Source organism: Pyrus communis, chromosome 5 (assembly GCF_041283825.1).
Source record: "Pyrus communis isolate YQ-2024b chromosome 5, ASM4128382v1, whole genome shotgun sequence".
Taxonomy (NCBI): Eukaryota; Viridiplantae; Streptophyta; class Magnoliopsida; order Rosales; family Rosaceae; genus Pyrus; species Pyrus communis.
In genome coordinates this window covers 18,607,538-18,629,279 of record NC_142569.1, presented here as the reverse complement: position 1 = coordinate 18,629,279, position 21,742 = coordinate 18,607,538, and the positions used below count along the sequence as shown (strand labels likewise).

The window sequence follows — 21,742 nt, the reverse complement described above, 5'->3', positions numbered from 1 at the left end:
ATACTTTACCACCCCCGAAACTACTAAGCACTGGTCAACTTCATATCTTCAAGGACCCACTGAAGAGTTCATGTGAAGGCACCCTTGCCGAAGCACATGAGTTCCTCTCCAATCAAGAGACCAATCACAACACAACACGTGTCAACATAAAAATAAAACTCCTAGAGTCCCACATAAATAGCAGACAGGAGCCGAAGACTCTCATCAACTATACAAGGAGACCGTTCTCGTACAATTAATTCCTAATATCATTATTGTGCTTAAACTCATCATTAGAACTCAGTAATGAAGATTATGCTTAAACTTGTGTCTTGTGTAAAATCTTCACTATTAATGAGGACTCCTCTACCCTCGTGGACGTAACCCAAATTAGGGTGAACCACCTACATCTTGTGTTCCTTCCCTACCTCTATCTCTTTACATATTATACTCACCAGGTGACTGGAGCAACCTTGCGAAGGTTACAAACTTGGCACTTTACGTCGTTCCAAAGTCTCACTGATTTTGTGCATCAACATTTGTAAATAGTTTCTTACAAGTAATTGAGCCCGCACGATGTCGTGAGTTTTAAAACTCTTTAATTATTCTTTCTAAGTAAATTTGACAAATACGTTCAATCAAATCTTCAACCGCTTCAAGCGTATACTTTTTGTTTTCTTCTATCAAATTTGTCATGTCACCCAAGGTCATATGCAAAGTCAGCTAACTAAAAACATTTGTGTTAAGTTGTGCAAAAAGTTGAGTACGCTTTAATTGAAAAAATAATCACTAATACAATTAGGCAAGAAGGGGAAGGAGATAATCATGAGGAGCTCGAAATATTTTGACTTCAACAAGAAGATATTGACAAGGTTTTACATACGTACCAGCAAGCTCCAAGTTGTGGTATCAACTCCAAAAAAATAAAAAAATTATCATCCCAAACAATAGTAGAGAAATATTTTAGTCCATCTTACTCTTTTATTTGTGGCCTTGCTTATTATTGTACTTATTAACAATTACTACTATGTTGATGCGAGTTCCTTAACAATAAGACCAAGAAAAATAATAACTTATTACAATGTGGTATTTATTCTTGACCCAAACTAGGACCAGAACTGTTTATGACTATAAATAAGTTATTCCTTTATAGAGAGAGGTTTTACGGTAGCATTCACAACTCTTATACCTTTTTATTGAATTATTGAATCTCGAAGAATACTCACAATATTGAAAGGAAATAAAAATGCAGAAGGAATTGAAATACAAATACATAAAAAGGAAAATTATCCACTTAAATGTATATAATGAACAATAACTTTCTATTAATTTCTTCGATTCTTCTTAAGCAAATTTTTGAACCAGTGTGCTGAGCGTTTTTTGTGTCTTTTCAGCCCATCATCATAATCCATGTAGTTTAAACCAAATCGGATGATGTATCCAGAATCCCATTCAAAGTCGTCCAATAATGTCCATGGAAAGTATCCCTTCATTTTCGCACCATTTCTGCACACACATACACAAATGTTCAACTAGATTAGGCCAATATAATGATTAAATAACCATAACTTAAGAAGATAAGGCAGTATATAGCCTTAATTAATTTGTTAATAACTACTTACTTGATCGCCGCTTGAAGGTAGCACAGGTGACAATAGTAGTAGTCAATTCTACTGGTATCTTGAAGAGCATCGTCAAGTGATAGTTCTGGATTATTCAACTCTAATACACCTACGTACATATTATTGCACAAAAAATAAATTTAGTTTTTTCCTCTAAAAATCTTAAAAAAACATGTAGTTTCATTTTCCACCATTATAAATATGTGAAACTTTTGCAATTAATTAAGGCTTAAAAGTATGTATTACATACCATTCTCAGTAATATAAATGAGTGGATCATTATATTTTTCCTTTGTGTAGAGCACAAGATCGTGAATTCCTTTTGGATATACATATAACCAATCTGAAGTAGTCTGCAACACATTTCAAGATAATACATAAATGTTGTGGAAAAAAACTAATCCTCCAAATGAAAATAGCTCAAAATGATAAATTTGATGTATACCTGTGGACCAATAAGTACTCCATAAAGCTCAGCTGCCAGAATCTTTACCAACATTAGAATACAATTGGTGTAAATATTAGAATATAATTAATGTAATTAAGAAGTTAAACTAGGTCAAGAAGAACAAAGAACTTAAGCTATTCAAAGTAAGTTTCCTTTGGCACTCACTTGTAAGATCAGCTCAAGGATCTGTTACGAAGCTTGCCTGTAGTGAATTGTTCTTAGGTGTACTAGTTGTGTATCTAGCACTAGCATTATAATAATTTATTCCAAGAAAATCAAATGATCCGTTTAGCAACATGGATTGTTCTTTTGTGAATTTTGGCAATCTTTTTCCAACAATTGATTGCATGGTGTGTGGATAGTCACCACTTGTTAATGGATCCAAAAACCTACAAAACATGAAAATTCCAAACAGTAGCCTAATTATAGCATTATATATAAAGAGTACTGCTAGCTGGGCAGTATCAATGTTACAAGTCATAAGTAAACATGTAATTGGATGTATATATAATTTAATAAGACACTTGCCATCCAAACATAAAATCCAAAGATTGTAAGGCAGCACCTTTATCTTGCTTTGACTTCAAAGCAGGCTCAAACCAGTGTGACACCAACGTTATCCCTATCAAGCCTTTCTGAGATACCTACACAAAAATATGAATTTTGGTTAAATAAATAGGAGTTATAGAAAAAGACACAACCTTTAGATTATCTTACTACTGAGACTATTCCCTCTGGTATTACAACTCAATAATAATGATTCATATAGAATTCTCAATTAGGAGCCAATAATCTGACCTAAGAAACAAAAGCAAAAAAAAAATAGTTATTGAACCTGATCTCTATTCTTGTACAATTCTACAGCTGCTCCATGAGCAAGAAGAATGCGGTGTGTCACCAAGTATGGCTCAATGGCTGAATCTACACCGGTGTAGTTTAGGTTTTTCCAAGAAGAGCAGCGTCCTAGTGCTAGAGTCCCAACACCATAACCCATGCTACTAAAAGTATATGGCTCATTTACGATGAACCAGTATTTGATTCGATCACCAAATTCCTTATAACAAAGTTCTGCATAGTCTTTAGAATGATCGTTGTAGATACAAATTTATGTTACATATATCAGTATGTATTTTATCAAAGGGAATTGTTTTTAGCACTCCAAAAATCTCATTCTACACTCCAAACTTTCTATATTAGGAAAGATAAATACACTTGTGAGGAGTGTAGAATGAGATTTTTGAAGTGCCAATAACACTTCCCTTAGCAAATTATCAATGAGAGAATAAATTTTGTTCACTTACACAATATGAGGGCTTAAGAAACTACCATATTCATCTTCTAAAGCTTGGGGAACATCCCAAAGAAAGAGTGTCACAAATGGCTTTAAACCTATAATAAATGATCAGTAAAATCAAATTAAAAGTCTGATTGAATGCTATTCTAAAAATTCATGTGACAATTGGTTAAGGTAGGATGATTAACCATTGTGTAGGGGTTCATTGATGAGATTTCTGTAATGATCAATTCCTTTCCTATTAACGCCATCACTTAACATTCCATCTAATTGGAACAAAAATAACAAGATAAAAAATAAAAATAAAAAAAAAAAAAAAAAGATTACCCAGTAGATAACTCAATCACATTACTTTAGTTAAAAATACACAAAAAGAATAATTTTCTTGCAGGAAAAATCATTCTCATGCACAATATTGACATTGGTCCCAACCAAATATGAGGATGTGGAGCACTTACTTGGTAATAATCTTGACCATGAAATATAAAATCTGTAAGCGGATCTTCATATCCTTCATAATTCCCACATCTTCCTAGAATGACAAAAATTTAAAACTAAATATTGAGGATCTCATTATATATATTGTCCTTTTTTACATAAAGGCTCCAATTTAATATGTTAACATGTGCCCTTCATGTATAAAGGGTCAAGAGACAAAGTTACGAGGTTCTAGACCTTATAGCGGTGCTATTGATTTATGGCAACGTCTCAATTACTGTCATCAGCGATTTTTTCTGCAGTTATTCAAAAATATAATTGTGAAATCCATATCCTGTGAAAAGTACTTTATATGTGTGCGCATTGATGAAGTATATACATATGTTGTACATATCACATGACCACGTACTACTCCTCTCCCAACAAAGTGCGTGGTTATTAGAGAGGTTGGAGTTTACTTGTCCTTACGAAGAAAAGAATGAGGTGCTATTTATACTCCTTTGAAATGAAGTAGCTAATGTTTTCATATTACCAATTGATTAAATCACAGACCTGGATGTTTGTGGGTGTAGGTATCCTATTTGCTTGGTCCTCTTCCATCTTCTTTTACTACACCTTCTATTCGAGGCAAAGATGGATGGCCTCGCACAGCTCCCTAAGGGAGGATGGCAACGGATAATTAAAGAAGGCATAAGGGAAAACGTTGGCAAATGGAGAAAGTAATCAAGGTGTGTTTATTGTACAAAGTGGCTAGTAGATAATTGAATAGTTCTTCGGTTTTCTTTTCTTCTAATGTTGTCAATAAATGGGTTTTAACTCATTGTCACTTACAGAGAAGAAAATTAAAGCATAAGAGGAAAAAGAAAAGGGACTGATCAATTATTCTACAGAAGCAGGAAGGGACATACAGCAAGATAGAAGCAGCAAAGCACAAGGATTTTTCAGTGTTTTTCTAAATTCAATTTTCTTCTCATTTTTATTATGAATTCAATAATTTTTTTGTTATTTTTCAGAACTAATTTCCTTAGCTAGGGCTACGATGCAATCATGACTATGAATGCTTATATTCTCAAGTGAATTATTTCCAGTTTTTAGTTTCATTGAGTATCATTTGCTGTGTATATATGCTTGGTTTTAGTCTTGGTGATTAGCTACCATCTTGACTTTTACTTGGTAAAATTGATGCAAGTTGTGCAGATGCCATGTTTTCAACTTGAGTGATAGCTTCTTCCAAGTAGATACCATGAATTACCTAGTAGTAGATGCCATACTCTAGGATTTGTGTAGTCTTTATATAAATCTCCACTAATCGTAATGAGTTTCATGATGTTAAACTATTCCAGATGCCATGGATGGTTGCAAATTGGGATATACGTAATAGCCAAGATGCCATAGATATTACATATGTTAGGGAAATTTGACTATCAATGAGATTGAGTACTTGTTAATAATTCATTGCAGGAAATAAGTAGGTTTGGTTATGGTGAGTCGGACGCCCTAGTGTTTTACTCAATTGAATTACAACTTCTTTTCTTGGTTGCCACTTTTTGCATTGTGATCAAACTTTCTTGCTTTCATTTGTTTTTACAATTAGTTTCAATTCTCAAATCCATCTTTCATCAATCTTTGCTAAATTTCACTACGTTGCAATGGGATGTAAGTTAGTTGATAAGAATTAAATCATTTTTTGAGGGACGATATTAGGTGCTTGCTTTCTATATTATCGAACGATTCGTATACTTGCGACATTAAAATTTGGAACTAAGTTGGACTAATTTCGGTTAGTTTAAATTTTGCAACAAGTTTTTGACGCCGCAGCCCGGGATTGAAATTTAATTATATCTCTTTCTTATTTCAATTGCTACCTGTTTTTGTTTTATTTTAATTTTTGTTTTCTTTCGTTTTTAAGTGTTCTTGTGAAGTTCATGCATGTTCGTTGTTCTTGAAGTCTTAAGCTTGTGCCATACAATCCCGAAATTGACGGAACATTTCGACACCTACTATTGAAGCAAACGAAGCAAGAACCAATTGAAAGAATGGCACTTCAAGACCCAAATGAAACTCGTGCCCTTATGGATTATTCAGCTCCTATTGTTGAAGCCACATCGTGTTGTATTGTGCGCCTAGAAATAACGACTAATCAGTTTGAGTTGAAGCCGCCTTTCATCTAGATGTTGCCATCATTTTATGGTCTTACTACTGAAGATCCAAATTTACATATTAGCAACTCCGTCAAGATATGTGAAACTTTGAAGATCCATGGGTCTACTAATGATGCTATCAGATTGCGGCTGTTTCCGTTTTCACTCAAGGACATAGGAAAGTCTTAGTTTAACTCTCTGCTAGCTAATTCTATAACAACTTGGGATGAGTTGGCAAATCAATTCCTTCAAACATTCTTTCCTCATTCGAAAACTTCTAAGTTGCGGAATGAAATCATGATGTCTACCCAGTTTGATTCTGAAGCTTTTTATGACAGTTGGGAGATGTTCCGAGACATATTGATGAAGTGTCCTCATTATGGCTTACCGGAATAGTTGCAACTGCAATCATTTTATCAAGGATTGACTCTTGAAAATAAGAGAATCATTGATGCCGCTAGTGGAGGAGCTCTAATGACAAAGACAGTTGTTGAGGCATCCGCACTCTTCAAGACATTAGCTACTCATTCTCAACAATGGAGAGTGGAAAGAAGACCATCCAAACGTGCTGGAGTGCACGAGACCGATGCCATGTCTACCATGGCTGCACATATTTCTTTCTTAAAAGTTTGATAATTTGATGACCGTTAAATCTGTGAAGTCTTTTGATGTGGTTTGTGACATATGTGCAAGTATACATGCAAGTATTGAGTGTCTAAACATTGGTTCATTTCCAGAGTATATGCAAGAGCAAACAAATCAAGTGAATGATTTTTCTCGTCAACGGAATAACCTATATTCGAACACTTACAATCCAGGTTGGCGTTTTCATCCAAATCTTCAATGGAATAACAATTCAAATGTTATCAATCCTCCAGCTAAGCCGCCTCCTATGAATTTCCAGCCATAAGAAAAGAAGACACCAGTGGAAGACTTGATAGCTCAACTTGCTACAAACACAAATAACTTCATTCAAGTAACTCAGACAACACTCCAAAATCAACAAGCTTCAATTGGGAAGCTGGAAGTTCAAGTTTGTCAGATTGCTAGTGCTTTGAATGAAAGAGAGATCGGGAAATTTCCAAGTTAGCCGGAAGTGAATCCGAAGAACCAAGAACACATTAAGGCTATCACATTAAGGAGTGGCAAGATCATAGAAATCGAGGGTGCAAAACAAGAAAAGAAGCCCAAAGAACTTGAGAACGATTCACTCATATTGCCAGATGAGGAGTTAGCACAAGAAAAGATTTATTCGCCACCCGTTCAATATCCTTAGCTTTTGCAAAGGGCTAAGAAAGACAAGAACTTTTCTGAAATTTTAGATTTATTTAAAAAGGTACATTAACATTCCTTTGCTTGATGTAGTGAAGCAAATTCTGAGTTATACAAACTTCTTGAATGACATCTGCACTAACAAGAAGAGGTTTGTGGAACACGAAAAAGTGATGTTATTAGAAGAGTGCAATGCTGTTTTGCAACAAAAGTTGCCTCCGAAGTTAAAAGATCCAGGCAGTTTTACTATTCCTTGTACAATTGGTAAATTTTCCTTTGAAAAAGATTTGTTTGATTTAGGAACCAATGTTAATTTGGTGCTATTTACTATTTTTAAATAGTTTGGTCTTGGAGAGATGAAGTCAACTTTGGTATCTTTACAACTCAATGATCGTTGTGTTACATATCCAAGAAGAATCATTGAAGATGCCCTCGTTCGAGTCGATAAATTCATTCTACCGATTGATTTCTTGGTACTTGACATGGATGAGGATCGAGAAATTCCAATCATTTTGGGCCGTCCATTTATGGCTACCGCTGGAACTCTTATCAACATCCAAAAAGGTCTTCTCACTTTGAGAGTTCAAGGCAAGGAAGTGGTGTTCAAGGTCATTGAGGCTATGAAATATCCAAGTGATTCTGAAATATGCTTTCGAGTTGAAGCATTGGAAAAACTATTGAATCTGAAATATATAGAGCAACATCCGGATGATCCTTTGGAAGCATGCTTGGTTCATTATGAATTGAGAGGTGGAACAAATGAAGATGTAGTTGCCATTTCAGCAATGTTAGATTCTACTCCTGTACACAATCAGTATCAAAGACATTTTTTTGAGGCTTTGGGACCACCTTCGAAGAAAATTCAACCATCTATTTAAGTTGTACCCAAGTTAGAGTTGAAGCAATTGTCAGAAAATCTGAAGCATACTTATTTAGGGGCTACCGAGACCCTACCCGTCATAATTGCAGCAAGTTTAAGTCATTGAAGAGGAAAAATTACTTCGGGTATTGAGGGAGTATAAAATGGCGCTGGGATGGACTATAGCTAATATAAAAGGAATCAGCCCAACGGTTTGCATGCATAGAATCTTTCTTGAAGAAAATAGCAAGCCTACCATTGAGGCTCAAAGAAGGCTCAACCCGCTTATGAAGGAAGTTGTCCGTGAATAAGTTCTCAAGCTTTTAGACATTGGGGTCATCTACCCAATATCCGATAGCAGATAGGTGAGTCCACTTCACGTTGTTCCGAAGAAAGAAGGCACAGCTGTGGTCAAAAGTGATACTAATGAACTGCTGCCCACAAGGTAGAAAACAAAGTGGAGAGTCTGTATAGATTATCGGAAGATAAATGATTCTACACACAAAGATCATTTTCCACTTCCGTTCATTGATCAGATACTGTAACGACTTGCTGGCCATGCATTTTATTGCTTTCTTGATGGATACTCGGGATATAATCAGATTGTTATTGCTCCCGAAGACCAAGAAAAAACCACCTTTACTTGTCCATTTGGTACTTTTGCGTATAGAAAGATGCTGTTCGAATTATGTAATGCACCGGCTACTTTTCAAAGGTGTATTATGAGTATATTTTTCTGATATGGTGGAACGTTTTATAGAAGTATTCATGCATGACTTCTTCGTTCTTGGGTCTTCGTTTGATAATTGTCTTCACAACTTGGTGCTAGTACTGAAAAAATGCCAATAGACTAATTTGGTGTTAAATTAGGGAAAATGCCACTTCATGGTACAAGAAGGCATACTCTTGGGGCATAACATTTCAGCGAAAGGTATCGAGGTTGATAGAGCTAAGGTTGAGTTGATTGTAAATCTTCTACCACCAACTTCAGTGAAAGGAGTTCGAAGTTTCCTTGGTCATGTAGGGTTCTATCGAAGATTTATCAAGGATTTCTCGAAAATAGCCAAGCCTCTTAGTGAAAACATTGGCAAATGGAGAAAGTAATCAAGGTGTATTTATTGTACAAAGTGGCTAGTAGATAATTGAAGAGTTCTTTGGTTTTCTTTTCTTCTAATGTTGTCAATAAATGGGTTTTAACACATTGTCGGTTACGGAGAAGAAAATTAAAACAGAAGAGGAAAAAGAAAAGGGGACTAATCAATTATTCTATAAAAGCAGCAAGGGACATGCGGCAAGATAGAAGCAGCAGAGCACAAAGATTTTTTAGTGTTTTTCTAAACTCAATTTTCTTCTCATTTTTATTATGAATTCAATAATATTTTCGATTATGTTTCTCATTTTTATTAAGAATTCAATAATATTTTCGATTATGTTTTGGAACTAATTTTCCTTAGCTAGGGCTACGATGTAATCATGACTATGAATGCTTATATTCTCAAGTGAATTATTTCAAGTTTTCAGTTTCATTGAGTATCGTTTGATGTGTTTATATGCTTGGTTTTAGTCTTGGTGATTAGCTACCATCTTGACTTTTACTTGGTAAATTTGATGCAAGTTGTGCAGATGCCATGTTTTCAACTTGAGTGATAGCTTCGTGCAAATAGATACCATGAATTACCTAGTCATAGATGCCATACTCTAGGATTTGTGTAGTCTTTATACAAATTTCCACTAATCGTAATGAATTTCATGATGTTAAACTATTCTAGATGCCATGGATGGTTGCAAATTGGGATATACGTAATAGTCTAGATGCCATAGATATTATATGTGTTAGGGAAATTTGACTATCAATGAGATTGAGTACTTGTTAATAATTTGTTGCAGGAAAAAAGTAGGATTAGTTATGGTGACTCAGACACTCTAGTGTTTTACTCGATTGAATTACAACTTTTTTTCTTGGCTGCCACTTTTGGCATTGTGATAAAACTTTCTTGTTTTCATATGTTTTTACTATGAGTTTCAATTCTCAAATTCATCTTTCATCAATCTTTGTTAAATTTCACTACGTTGAAATTGGATTTAAGTTAGTTGATAATAATTAAATCATTTTCTGAGGGATGATATTAAGTGCTTACTTTCTATACTATCGAACGATTCGTACGCTTGCAAGCATAAAATTTGGAACTAAGTTGGACTAATTTCGGTTAGTTTAAATTTCGCAACACATAAGCGCAAGTTTGATGAATGCATCTAATTAGAGTATATTTATATTAAACAACTTTTACATATTTACTCTTTGAAGTATGTATTGTATAATTGACCGTATTTCAATTAACTCGGGAATGTTAGACTAATATAGTATTTTGACTACTTTATTTCAATATTTTAAAGCAATTTTGTCATAATAATTATTTAGAAATGAGGCAAAGAAGAAAAAATAAAAATTGACCAATATTTTAACTACTTGACTAAATTCAAAATACATACAACGACATGTCCTTTTGGTCATTTTACAGAGAAACAGCAGTTCTATATAAAAATTTACCAAATACTTTGAAACTGATTTTTTTGTTGAAAGCCCTTTTACCACTATAGTTTACCAAACACTTATCTTTTTTTTTTTTTTTTTTTAACAGCTGTTTTTTCTTACAGCATAACATAAGTAATTTTAAAAAATGACATAGCAATCCTAAACTAGCCCACAATATAAGAAGTAAGATGAATTTTCTTTTAAAAAAATAAGGACGATGGCGTTACTAAAAAGGGTAGTGAGTCAATAATTTTTATATTGAGTAAGAAATGAAGAAGACTAGTAAGTGAGGGTATTATAGTCTTCTAGAAAGGTACTTTTCCATCTGAATAATTCATAAGGAAAAAAAATTTTGAACATGTGTCAAACCAAGGAGCAGGTGCATTGGCCTTTTAGTAGGAACTAAGCTTTGTTCAATTATTAATTTTACCGTTTTGTCACTAGCATTGCGGCCTAGTAATATTCTTTTTTGTGTTTTCTTTTTCTTAGTATGAAATGTCTTAGGTTTGCTCTCATGAATGGATTTTTGTGTGGCTTAAGCCAACCCTTAAAAAATAAGTCACAAATTAAAAAGCTTAAGTACTAAACAAAACACTTATATATTAATATAAGGTTTTTCATACAACATATTACAATATTCCTCGACGCGTTTTCATGTTTTGAAAAAGTTGCATGACAACTTCATTACTAATACTATCAAAGATCTCTCTATAAAAATAATCATGTTATATTCATTCATTGATCTTCCATCAGATTTCTCAACCAATTCTTCATAAATTTCAAGGCCGAAAAACTCTTTCAACGGTGAAAGTACCAACCGGAAAAGTTAAAGTGATTGTCGCATCTATCACGTGGGTTTGCTGTCACATCTCGCCCCGGGGTCCACCACATCCTGGGCCCGCTCCACCACTATAGCACGATATTGTCCGCTTTAGGTCCCGACCACGTCCTCACGGTTTTGTTTCTGGGAACTCACACGAGAACTTCTCAGTGGGTCACCCATCATTGGAGTGCTTCCGCACGCTACTCGCTTAACTTCGGAGTTCCCATGGAATCCGAAACCAATGAGCTCCCAAAAGGCCTCGTGCTAAGTAGAGATGAGAATATCTATAAGGATCACTCCCCTGGGCGATGTGGGATCTTACAATCCACCCCCCTTAAAGGCCCGACGTCCTTGTCGGCACACCACGGCCAGGGTTAGGCTCTGATAACAAATTGCCACATCCCGGCCCGAGGTCCACCACATCCCAAGCCCACTCCACCACTGTAGAATGATATTGTCTGCTTTAGGCCCCGACCACGCCCTCATGGTTTTGTTTCTGGGAACTCACATGAGAACTTCCCAGTGGGTCACCCATCATGGAAGTGCTCTCGTGCGCTACTCGCTTAACTTCGGAGTTCCTATGGAACCTGAAGCCAGTGAGCTCCCAAAAGGCCTTGTGCTAGGTAGAGATGAGAATATACATATAAGGATCACTTCCCTGGGTGATGTGGGATCTTACAATGAGCTCTCACTAGGCATATTCTCTGAACCCCTGGGCGATGTGGGATCTTACGATGAGCTCTCACTAGGCATATTCTCTGAATCTTCAATCCTCAACAAAATCTCATAGAATTCCTGATAAGTGTCGTAAAGAGTAGTGGTCGCCATAGAACGCCACTTCTTCCTAGTACCCAATCTGAAACGACGAAGCATCTCAACCGGATTAGCAGCAACATCCGGATGATAACGAGACAAATCAGTGAATCTCTTGTAATACTCATTCGCCATCAACTTCCCCTGTTTCAATTGAGTAAATTATTGCTTCTTGCGATCAATATACTTAGGGGGAACAAACCTTTTCCTAAACAACCATTTAAACACTTCCCAGTCAGCAATTTCCTCTGGGGTCAAAAGATAAATCTCATGTTCCCACCAGGATGCTGATTCTTTACCTAAGAGCCATGTAGTCATCTCTACCCACATTTCAGAAGAAAGATTCCCTTGACTTTGCACATCGTCCAAGGGAGTAATCCTTATATGTATATTCTCATCTTTACCTAGCACGAGGCCTTTTGGAAGCTCACTGGCTTCGGGTTCCATGGGAACTCCGAAGTTAAGCGAGTAACGCGCGAGAGCACTCCCATGATGGGTGACCCATTGGGAAGTTCTCATGTGAGTTCCAAGAAATCAAATCGTGAGGGCGTGGTCGGTGCCCAAAGTGGACAATATCGTGCTATGGTGGTGGAACGGGCCTAGTATGTGGTGGACCCCGAGCTGAGATGTGACAATTTGGTATCAGAGCCTAACCCTAACCGTATTGTGCTGACGAGGATGTCGGGCCCCTAAGGGGGTGGATTGTAAGATCCCACATCGCCAAGGGGAGTGATCCTTATATGTATATTCCCATCTCTACCTAGCACGAGGCCTTTTGGGAGCTCATAAACCTGCACCCCGGTGTTAGTGCTCTTGCCTAGAGTTAGGGCACAATCCTTCACGTGATGTTCACCTTCTGCACTATACGCTCATCTTGGATCCAAGTTAAGTGCATAGTCCTATTGTACAGACCAATATAGGTGGTTCCAACTTGTAGCTGACCCGCTTCACGTGATCGTAACACTTAAGCGTATTTATTTACACCCAGTCCTGTCGTACAAACCACTTTAGGTGGTTCTGACTTATGTGCAGGTATAGTTGTTGAGATGTGGTTGATCTCTAGATTCAGCCATACAGGTCACGTTAAATGGCTCCGGCTGACATATCATATGCATTGATTGATATCACCTGGCTTACTTATATTTTATGCTGAGATATTTGACATGGCATATTTGTGGATTTTGCTATTTCAAGTATGGTTTCGATATATGTATATATTCTATTTTCTAAGAAATTATACAGGTTTTACGGAGATGGGTTAGAACTTTTGAGAATGAAATGATTTTGAAAAGCTTTGTTTTTGCCCACTCACACTTTCTGTTTTGCACCCCTCCAGATTTTAGGTAGAAGTGCTTTGGTCGCTCAAGAGGATCTTGACGGTGGTTCTGACAGAACAACACAAATGTAGGATCACCTTTGGGTGTTGTATAATTAGTATTCGTCCTACTGGACTGCACTTAGGCTACTTATACTCTAATTGTGTTTATCACACTTAATCTTGCATTAGCATGTTATCTTAGCTAGTATTGCTAGTAGTTTGGTTTTTATTTATTCACATTTTTATTATTATTTATGCTTGCACATTGTGCACATGGTTACGTCACCCTCACGTGACAGCCAGCATGCCTTGATTTCGGTCAGGATGTGTCATTTGCTATATGCAATATGAACATTTTTTTCATCTAAGTGGGGTCATCCACCCCCAGGTTTTGTCCTTGCTCAAGTAGTATTTGATAAACTTTATAGCCCAACATGGTTTTGTCCACCACCACCACTGATATTGTCCCCAATTTAACTACATCGCTATGTATGAGTTTAATCCTAAAGGGCCTCATTGATATTATGGGTGAAAATTTTCATATATAAATCATATAATTTTTTGTTAAATGCCCGATGTCAGATTTTATTCTCCAACATGCCTTCTCATGAGTTGCGCTACATGGGGCTGATTCAATCAAACGAATTATATAATTTTTTGTTAAATGCCCGATGTGAGATTCTATTCTCCAACGAGCAATCAAACGAATTCCGAGATAGGAAAACATCATGCTTTATCTAAACTGTACAAAAAAGGACATCATAACTCCAAAGCACCTATGATCGCAAACAAATTTCATAGTAGATCCAATAAACTCAACCTGTTTACTCTAAGACTCTAATTAATAACCAGGTTGACCCCATAAGTGATCAAACTCGCACATGTCTGTAAGACTTGAATACATATATGTTATTATTTTTATTTAGTTATCCTTAATGAAATTTGTACGGATGGCAAAGTACTGCACCAACAGTGGAACATGTCAAATTCCAAGGTTGGAGACAACTAGCCTCGTATAACCACAGCATGAATGTAAAGAATACCACAAGGTTCATGCCAAGAAGCTACAAATTACATGCTTGAGAAGCTAAAAATATTTTGACTTGAACAACAAGTTGTCCACATTAACGAGCTAATACCTGTCAACAAGCTCAAAATATGACAACAACTCTTAAAAAATAAATCATTATACCACAAACGCCTGAATAATATTTTATTTCATTTTAAATTGTTATATGACCTTGCATATTTTTAGTATTGTGTACAATTATTATTATATCGAGCAAGTTTTTTAACATTAATCACAGGAGCTATAAAATTATAACTTATTACAATATAAATTTTATTAATGTTTATAACTCGCTCAAATTAGAACTGAAAATTTTCTCTTAGGCCATCTCCAACCTTGGGCTAAAACCTAAAATTTTTAACCCATAAATAGTTTTTCTTCTCCAACCCTTTTGGGTTAAATTTTTAGCCTGCGATTATTAAAGAATGAATTTAGGATAATTTTTTTCTTAAAGTAACTTTGGGAAAAAAAAAAATTATGTACACTATCCTAATTTAATTTTATGGACATTTTAACTCAAAAATATTTAGATTCCGATAAATATTGAAAAATTACTAAATCGACACTATGAAACTTGTGGAACACTACAAAAGAATATGAAACGCATAAAAAAAAATTTAATTACTTTAGCCGTTGGATTTAAATTTGGATCATTAAATTTTTTTTTTTTACCGTCGAATTTAATCAAATTAGATTTGAACCGTTGGATTTAATGAATTTATAAATATAAAACTAAAAAAAAATATGCATAGATGGTGATCAGCCTCACTAACCTAGGAGGAATCTTGACCTAAATTTGCCTCATAAATGAGTTTTGAGTTTGAACTCATATTTGCCTCAAGAGTTGGAGCAAGTTCGGGTAAGTTTAGAACCTAAAATTTAAGTTTTACTCTAAGGGTTGGAGTGGGTAAAGTTTTAAGGTGGTCATCATTTTGCTAAATGCAACAAAGTTTTTTTTTTTTTTTTTTTTTTTTCATTAATAAGGGAACTAGATAGTGGTTTTGTCATGACAATTCACCATTTTGGGATTTGAAAAACTCATAAAGATATTTCAGCCCCCTCTAGCCACTATCATATAACTCATCAGTACTAGAAATCGAAACCAAAACATATCGTGTAAAATATAACTTAAAATTCGTTCCCAACTACTAGTGCCACCGCTCGGTGATGCAAATGATGCAAAGTTGACCGAAGTTGATTTTGGATTTTGTGTTGGGTGGTTGGTTGGTTGATTTATCAAATTAAGGCAAAAAATAAGAAAAAGAAAATAAAGGAAAACTGATAACGGATCTCTTGTATGAGTTTAGCGCGAGCCTGTGAGCACTGATCTCTGCTCTGCCTGAGAGACAAGTTTCGCAAATCTGATGATGGCGTTTCGTTAGAATCGTCAACGGAAGAAACGCAGGCCTCCAACGATCACTAAAAACCTTCCCCAATTGTAAACCCTAGCGACTCTGGTTCCCTCTCAGTGCTGCAATGGTGGTCTGCAAATGCCGCAAGGTACCTCTCTCTCCTCTTCTCTCTCACACGATAACTGGTGTCGTAGAATTTTACTGTATCATTTCGCGATTCAATTCACAGAGAAATGCGTGATTTGGTAGCTCAAATTTTAGATCGGATCGGATTTCTAATGTTGGAACGAATGCGATCCATAAGATTGTGAATTGGTTTTAGTATCGGCATTTGACTTGTAGTTTGGGAATTTTCAGATTTGTCGTTCAAGTTCATGATTGTGATCCAATTCTCGAAATCCTAGTTCCTATACCTTCTTGTGGTTTTTATTTATTTTCGTTGATTGATTTCCAAGGCTGATGGAGATTGGGGATTTTGGTGTTTCAGGCTACTAAGCTGTATTGTTTCGTGCACAAGGTTCCGGTTTGCGGAGAATGTATCTGTTCTCCCGAACATCAAATATGCGTGGTAGGCATTTCTTTCTTCTTTTTCCGGCGTATGTTTTGTGGTCAACTCTGTATTGTAATATTAAGGTTGCGTGAACAGTTTGTTTTGTTGATTCATTGATAACCATAGAGAAATATTGTTCTCGTTTTATAATCATGCCGTAGGACTGGAATTCGACATACCATAATCGTGCGGATAATGGGGTTCGACTTCAATTTGGTTATGCATGTTTCTACTTGGTTTACATTTATTGCCTGTGTGTAATGAAGAGAGAGAGATGAAAAGAAGTTCATATGAAAAATAAATATTAACATGTAGGTTTACTATGATTTAAAGGTGTAATGGTTCAGTTAATAGTATAAAAGCAACTTTTAATTGAATATGAGTATGACTTTGTTTGACCATTTTGTGGTCACTTTAGGTACTTAAGTATCTTGTCAGGTTTAGGTTGGTATGGGAGGCCGAGATATGATACAACAGACTCTTGACCTTCGCTCAAGTGGTAGGGATGGGGGGCTTGTTGGCAATTGTTTTAGACTATTCGTATCTAATACTTTCAGAAAATTAATGTAACATATACTAGGAATATTCGAAGGCTCTTTCAGGCCTGATCTGTTTTTATCTTCTCATTTTTTTGTAGATTCGTACTTATTCAGAATGGGTAATAGATGCAGAGTATGATTGGCCTCCTAATTGCTGCCTCTGTCATGTTGATCTGGATGAGGGGACTGGCTCTCAAACAACTCGGCTGGGTTGCTTGCGTAAGGAATTTGCAGATATAGTTACTGCCACGTATCTATAGAACGAAAAAAAATTTGGTTTTTGAAAGGATAAAGGAAATTTTGAACTCATTACACATTGTAATGCACATTTATCTTGTTGTTCATATAGATGTAATACATACAAGTTGCCTGGTTTCACATATCAAGAGTTTCCCTTCGCATACTGCACCAGCTGGATACGTTTGTCCTACATGTTCCACATCGGTAAGATTTGCCTTCTTGTTGTATTGTCTTGATTAAAATTAGAAATACATAGTTCAGTGTATGAATCTAGAATTTATGTTCTGACTTGCTTTTATTAGTGTGGTACTTTTTGACATGGTTATATGTTGGTGCAGATATGGCCTCCCAAGAATGTAAAAGATTCAGCATCCCGCCTTCATTCAAAGTTGAAGGAAGCTATCATGCAGGCAAGGCTTGGTTTTGACAATTAGATTATCATAAAATAAGTAATTTAATGGAAATTTGATTACCAAATCTTAATATTTTTTTCATACTTGGTGTTTGTTGCATCACAGAATAGAACGTTATTGCAGTATAATAATGATACGAAAATGCTGAATCTTAGTGTTAATGGTAGCTATTAGTCTTCACTGTAATACTGCTAAAATTGTAACATAGTCATTGTCAACTTGATCTAAATAGAGAGATGATGTGAAGAGAAACAGGTTGTGTAGGTTGGCTCTGGGTTTACTGTTATTTTGTTTGATACTAGACTGAAATTAAGTTAGCTATTAGATATCTTTCAAATACTAGGAGGTATCATATTTGTTTGGAAATTGGAACATGGAACATGCAGAGGACTCTCTCCCCCAGCATAGACATGTTTTGAGTACATGGTTGCAGATGTATTATCCTATGTCGCAGTACTGATTTTGATGCTTCTTGCTAAATATGTTAGAAGGGTGTAATTTGGTGAGTTGGAAGTGGTTCTTTCAGTAACGAGTAGCACTGACATACCACATTAACCGTAGATTTTAGAATAAAGAGGAAAATAACTTTTAAGAATGATATTAATACAAAAAAGTGTAAGCGTATTCAATTGTTAATACTCTGCAATAGATTAATTAATTAATTAATTAAATACTACTTAATCCTTTGAAGTCTGGCATAGGCAAAGCATAACTACATGACTGCATTTTCAATTCTGATTTATTTGTATTTTTATGGGCCAAATATCCGTTGGAAGGTGCTCCTTGCACTTCATGAAGGGTTGTATGGTTTGGTATTTGTTCATTGGTTGTTGTGCCAAGTTTGAGGCATATTTTGCATTAGTGTTGTAGTTGTTCCTTTGCTTTTGTCCTTTATAATAGTTAAATGTGAGCAGATTTTTCTGCTTTTGTGCAGACTGGCTTGGAAAAGAACTTGTTTGGAAATCAGCCTGTTTCATTGTTGACAGAATCCCGTAGTCCTCCTCCTGCATTTTCCTCAGATCCACTTGTTAATGCATCTTTGAATGGAGGAAGAAGGGACAATAATGCTAGCTCATCCGCAGGAAAAGATGGACCTAGCATACTTGATTTCTCGGCTACAACTGGAGCAGGACCTTCTATACTTCCAGTGACAGACATAGTGGAGATAGAAGGTCCTACTTCAGCAGGGAATTATGTGAAAAGCATGAGTCCGGTAAGGCCAAATTTTTGTTATTTTGCTGAATTAATTAGTTAATAAGCTTAATCCCTACCTTCTTTATATGTGTCATTTGACTTGTGGTCATGTATGTGCACCTTGATGTATTTCTTATGTTTTATTTCTATTGGGTCATGATTTCATTTTGTTTGTGGATACAAAATCTAGCCTGGTGCTACGACACGAAAGGGTGCATTCCAAGTTGAGCGACAAAACTCTGAAATTTCATATTATGCTGATGATGAAGATGGGAATCATAAAAAATATTCACGAAGGGGTAAGTAGAAAGTTTTTTGTGTGTGCACATGTGTGTGTGTCAATTTTCAAGTCATGATATTTTCTTTATTGTGGCATTGTTCATTAAATTTACAGTGTAGTACTTGGTTTGATGAGTAAAGCCATTTCTGATCAGAACTGTTTTGTAATAATTCTGCTAGGCGAAAATACACCTTTGTTTCTTCAAGTTTTGCCTAAGTATCAATTTGTCTTTTTTTCCCCCAATTGTATAATTGGACCCTTCTTTTGTTTATTTTAATTCTTTTTAGTTGAAGCAATGTTATTAGACAATATATAGTTAGACCCTTCTTTTATCAACAATAGTTACAACTTTGTTATTAAATATGTTGATTTGGCACCTTTAACTAATGTGGCACATTAACCGAGTATATGATGTCAGTGTAAGTCATAGCATATGCAATGCCATTTTCTTGCCACATACATGCCAAATTTTTAGTCTATAACTAAATTACAGTTGTGGTGGATGGAAGAAGCACAGTTTTCCAATTGAAGAAAAAAAATGGAATACGCAAGTACAAAAATTGGAAAATAGACTATAGAAATTTGATGACAAAAGTTATAGTTTAGCATTTACTAATATTATGTCTCCTCTTGCTTGGTGTTTGCTAGATGAAATTGACACACTAGTGTCGCAAAATTAATTTGTTGTGGGTTTTTATGGTAGGCCCATTCCGACATAAGTTTCTTAGAGCATTGCTTCCATTCTGGTCAAGTGCGTTGCCAACTCTACCAGTGACTGCACCCCAGCGCAAAGATGGATCAATTGAAAATGATGTCCCAGAAGGCCGTCCCCGAAGTAAAAAATCATCAAGAATGGATCCAAGAAAAATCCTACTTGTTATAGCAATCATGTAATGTCCATGCATCCCCATTTTTCGTCATCGCTATATTTGTTTACTTAATTCTTCTTGTAGGCTAAGAAAGTAGAAAACACGGGTATACAATTTGGAAACAGAAATAATCTGAATCTTCTTTACGGTGGGTACGGAGGGTGGGGCCACTTGTCTAAGTGTGCCATGGCATTCTCATAAGTGCCATGCTTGCCTGTGATATTGGAGGTTAAGTTGTTTTTGGGTCAATCGGAACTCCTGTTCTTCTGGATCCTGTTTCCTTGCTTCTGCTGATTTTATTATCTTCTTGCAAGTATAAATGGATGGATCATCGAGGAAAAGTATTCTAGTTGCCAAGCTGCTAATAGAACTCATTAGACATGAAGGCAGTGTTAATAAACTGTACAGCATATAAAACAAGCTGCAGTCTACTAATGCAAATGTTTCACAAACTTGTGCAGGGCATGCATGGCGACTATGGGTATTTTGTATTACAGACTAGTGCAACGGGGTCTTGGTGAGGAGATGCCTGAAGACGAGCAGCAGCGGTAAATTTCATATATGGTATGGTGAAATTCAGGTGCGTTGTATACTTCCCTTACGCGCAGACCTCCTGGTCCCTGTTGTGATCCTGCAACAAAATGTTCTTTTTCTTTGGTCTGGACGTGCTTCATTCATGTTGTTAGTGAAACGTGTAAACGGATTGTAGCAATTTACATTTCGGGGTTGATCACAGTGAAATGTTATAAAGATTAGCTTCTTTTTCCATGATCTCTCGTTGCCATTTTTCATTTTGCATCTGTATGAAGTCGAATTGGAGAAGCAGGTTAAGTGCAGAAGTTTTGTTGTAATCATCCATTGAGCCCAGCAGATTGTAGTGATTTCTGTATTTTATGGGATACATGGGATTTGATTGAATTGCAAAAAGTATTCTCAAACATTTTCTTACCTGGATTATTACTTAACCACATACTCTTCTCTTTTTGTTGCATTTATGCCAAAATCTGATCGAAGTCAACCATTTTAAAAACATTTGACAGAAAATATCATTAGGCCTGAGAGGTTCGGCCCAATAAAAGTTCGTAAGGGAAATATTTGGGCCTTTATTTTAGGAGAAATGAACAGTGCTTGGCTCAAAGATCTTTCAACTCGTCAAAATGTTTTGGCCTTAGGACTCGTTTATAAGTTCTTTTAAAACGAAAACGAATGAAATTGCTTTTGGTGATATTAATTTTGAAGTACTGGAATACAACCAGTTTATCTTGTCTCGGCTACCGTTAATATAACATTGAGTTAAAAGTCCTTAATCAGCAAGGCATCAGTACACTTTTGACATAATTGTTTGATTGAGAGGTTAAATTACTTGTGGGACAAGTCTAAAACTTATACATGTTTTGTGTTGGCAGAGGCAACAATGGGACACATTCAAACAACAATCAGGAGATTCACCAAGCGTGACCGAAGGCTCAAGTGTCAAGCCTCTAAAACATCTGAGAAACTAACTCTCACAAGGGGTGTTGTGTTTAAACCAAACATCTACATTACAAAATTATTAATTGATTTATTAAATGTCCTGCGTATAAATAATTGCGAGATCCATACGAAAATATTGACACAAGTTATTGATTAATGTGGGTAATGAGTCTAATGACTATCAATATCTAAAAAGTAAAAGGCCTTATACTAAAATTTTAAA

General features: G+C 35.7%; 1 protein-coding gene and 1 pseudogene across 1 annotated transcript; one reads left to right on the top strand and one right to left on the bottom strand.

Moving 5' to 3' along the window:
• Positions 1-1,304: 1,304 nt before the first annotated feature.
• On the bottom strand, positions 1,305-6,334 carry LOC137724919 (beta-glucosidase 12-like; annotated as a pseudogene).
• Positions 6,335-15,679: 9,345 nt separating this feature from the next.
• LOC137725809 (uncharacterized) lies at positions 15,680-20,986 on the top strand. The gene is made up of 9 exons (XM_068464603.2): positions 15,680-16,109; positions 16,449-16,529; positions 17,149-17,269; positions 17,400-17,494; positions 17,629-17,700; positions 18,638-18,916; positions 19,088-19,196; positions 19,881-20,067; positions 20,508-20,986. Exons 1-9 carry the CDS (start codon positions 16,086-16,088, stop codon positions 20,596-20,598), a joined length of 1,059 nt encoding a protein of 352 aa, XP_068320704.2. The 5' UTR covers positions 15,680-16,085; the 3' UTR covers positions 20,599-20,986.
• The last annotated feature ends 756 nt before the right edge of the window (positions 20,987-21,742 follow it).

Bases quoted from the DNA above. Each gene is read 5' to 3' on its own strand.
- LOC137725809 (XM_068464603.2), top strand. From the start codon at position 16,086: ATGGTGGTCTGCAAATGCCGCAAG. The intron at 17,701-18,637 runs GCAAGGCTTGGT...GCTTTTGTGCAG, and splicing joins TGAAGGAAGCTATCATGCAG to ACTGGCTTGGAAAAGAACTT. The intron at 18,917-19,087 runs GTAAGGCCAAAT...TACAAAATCTAG, and splicing joins ATGTGAAAAGCATGAGTCCG to CCTGGTGCTACGACACGAAA.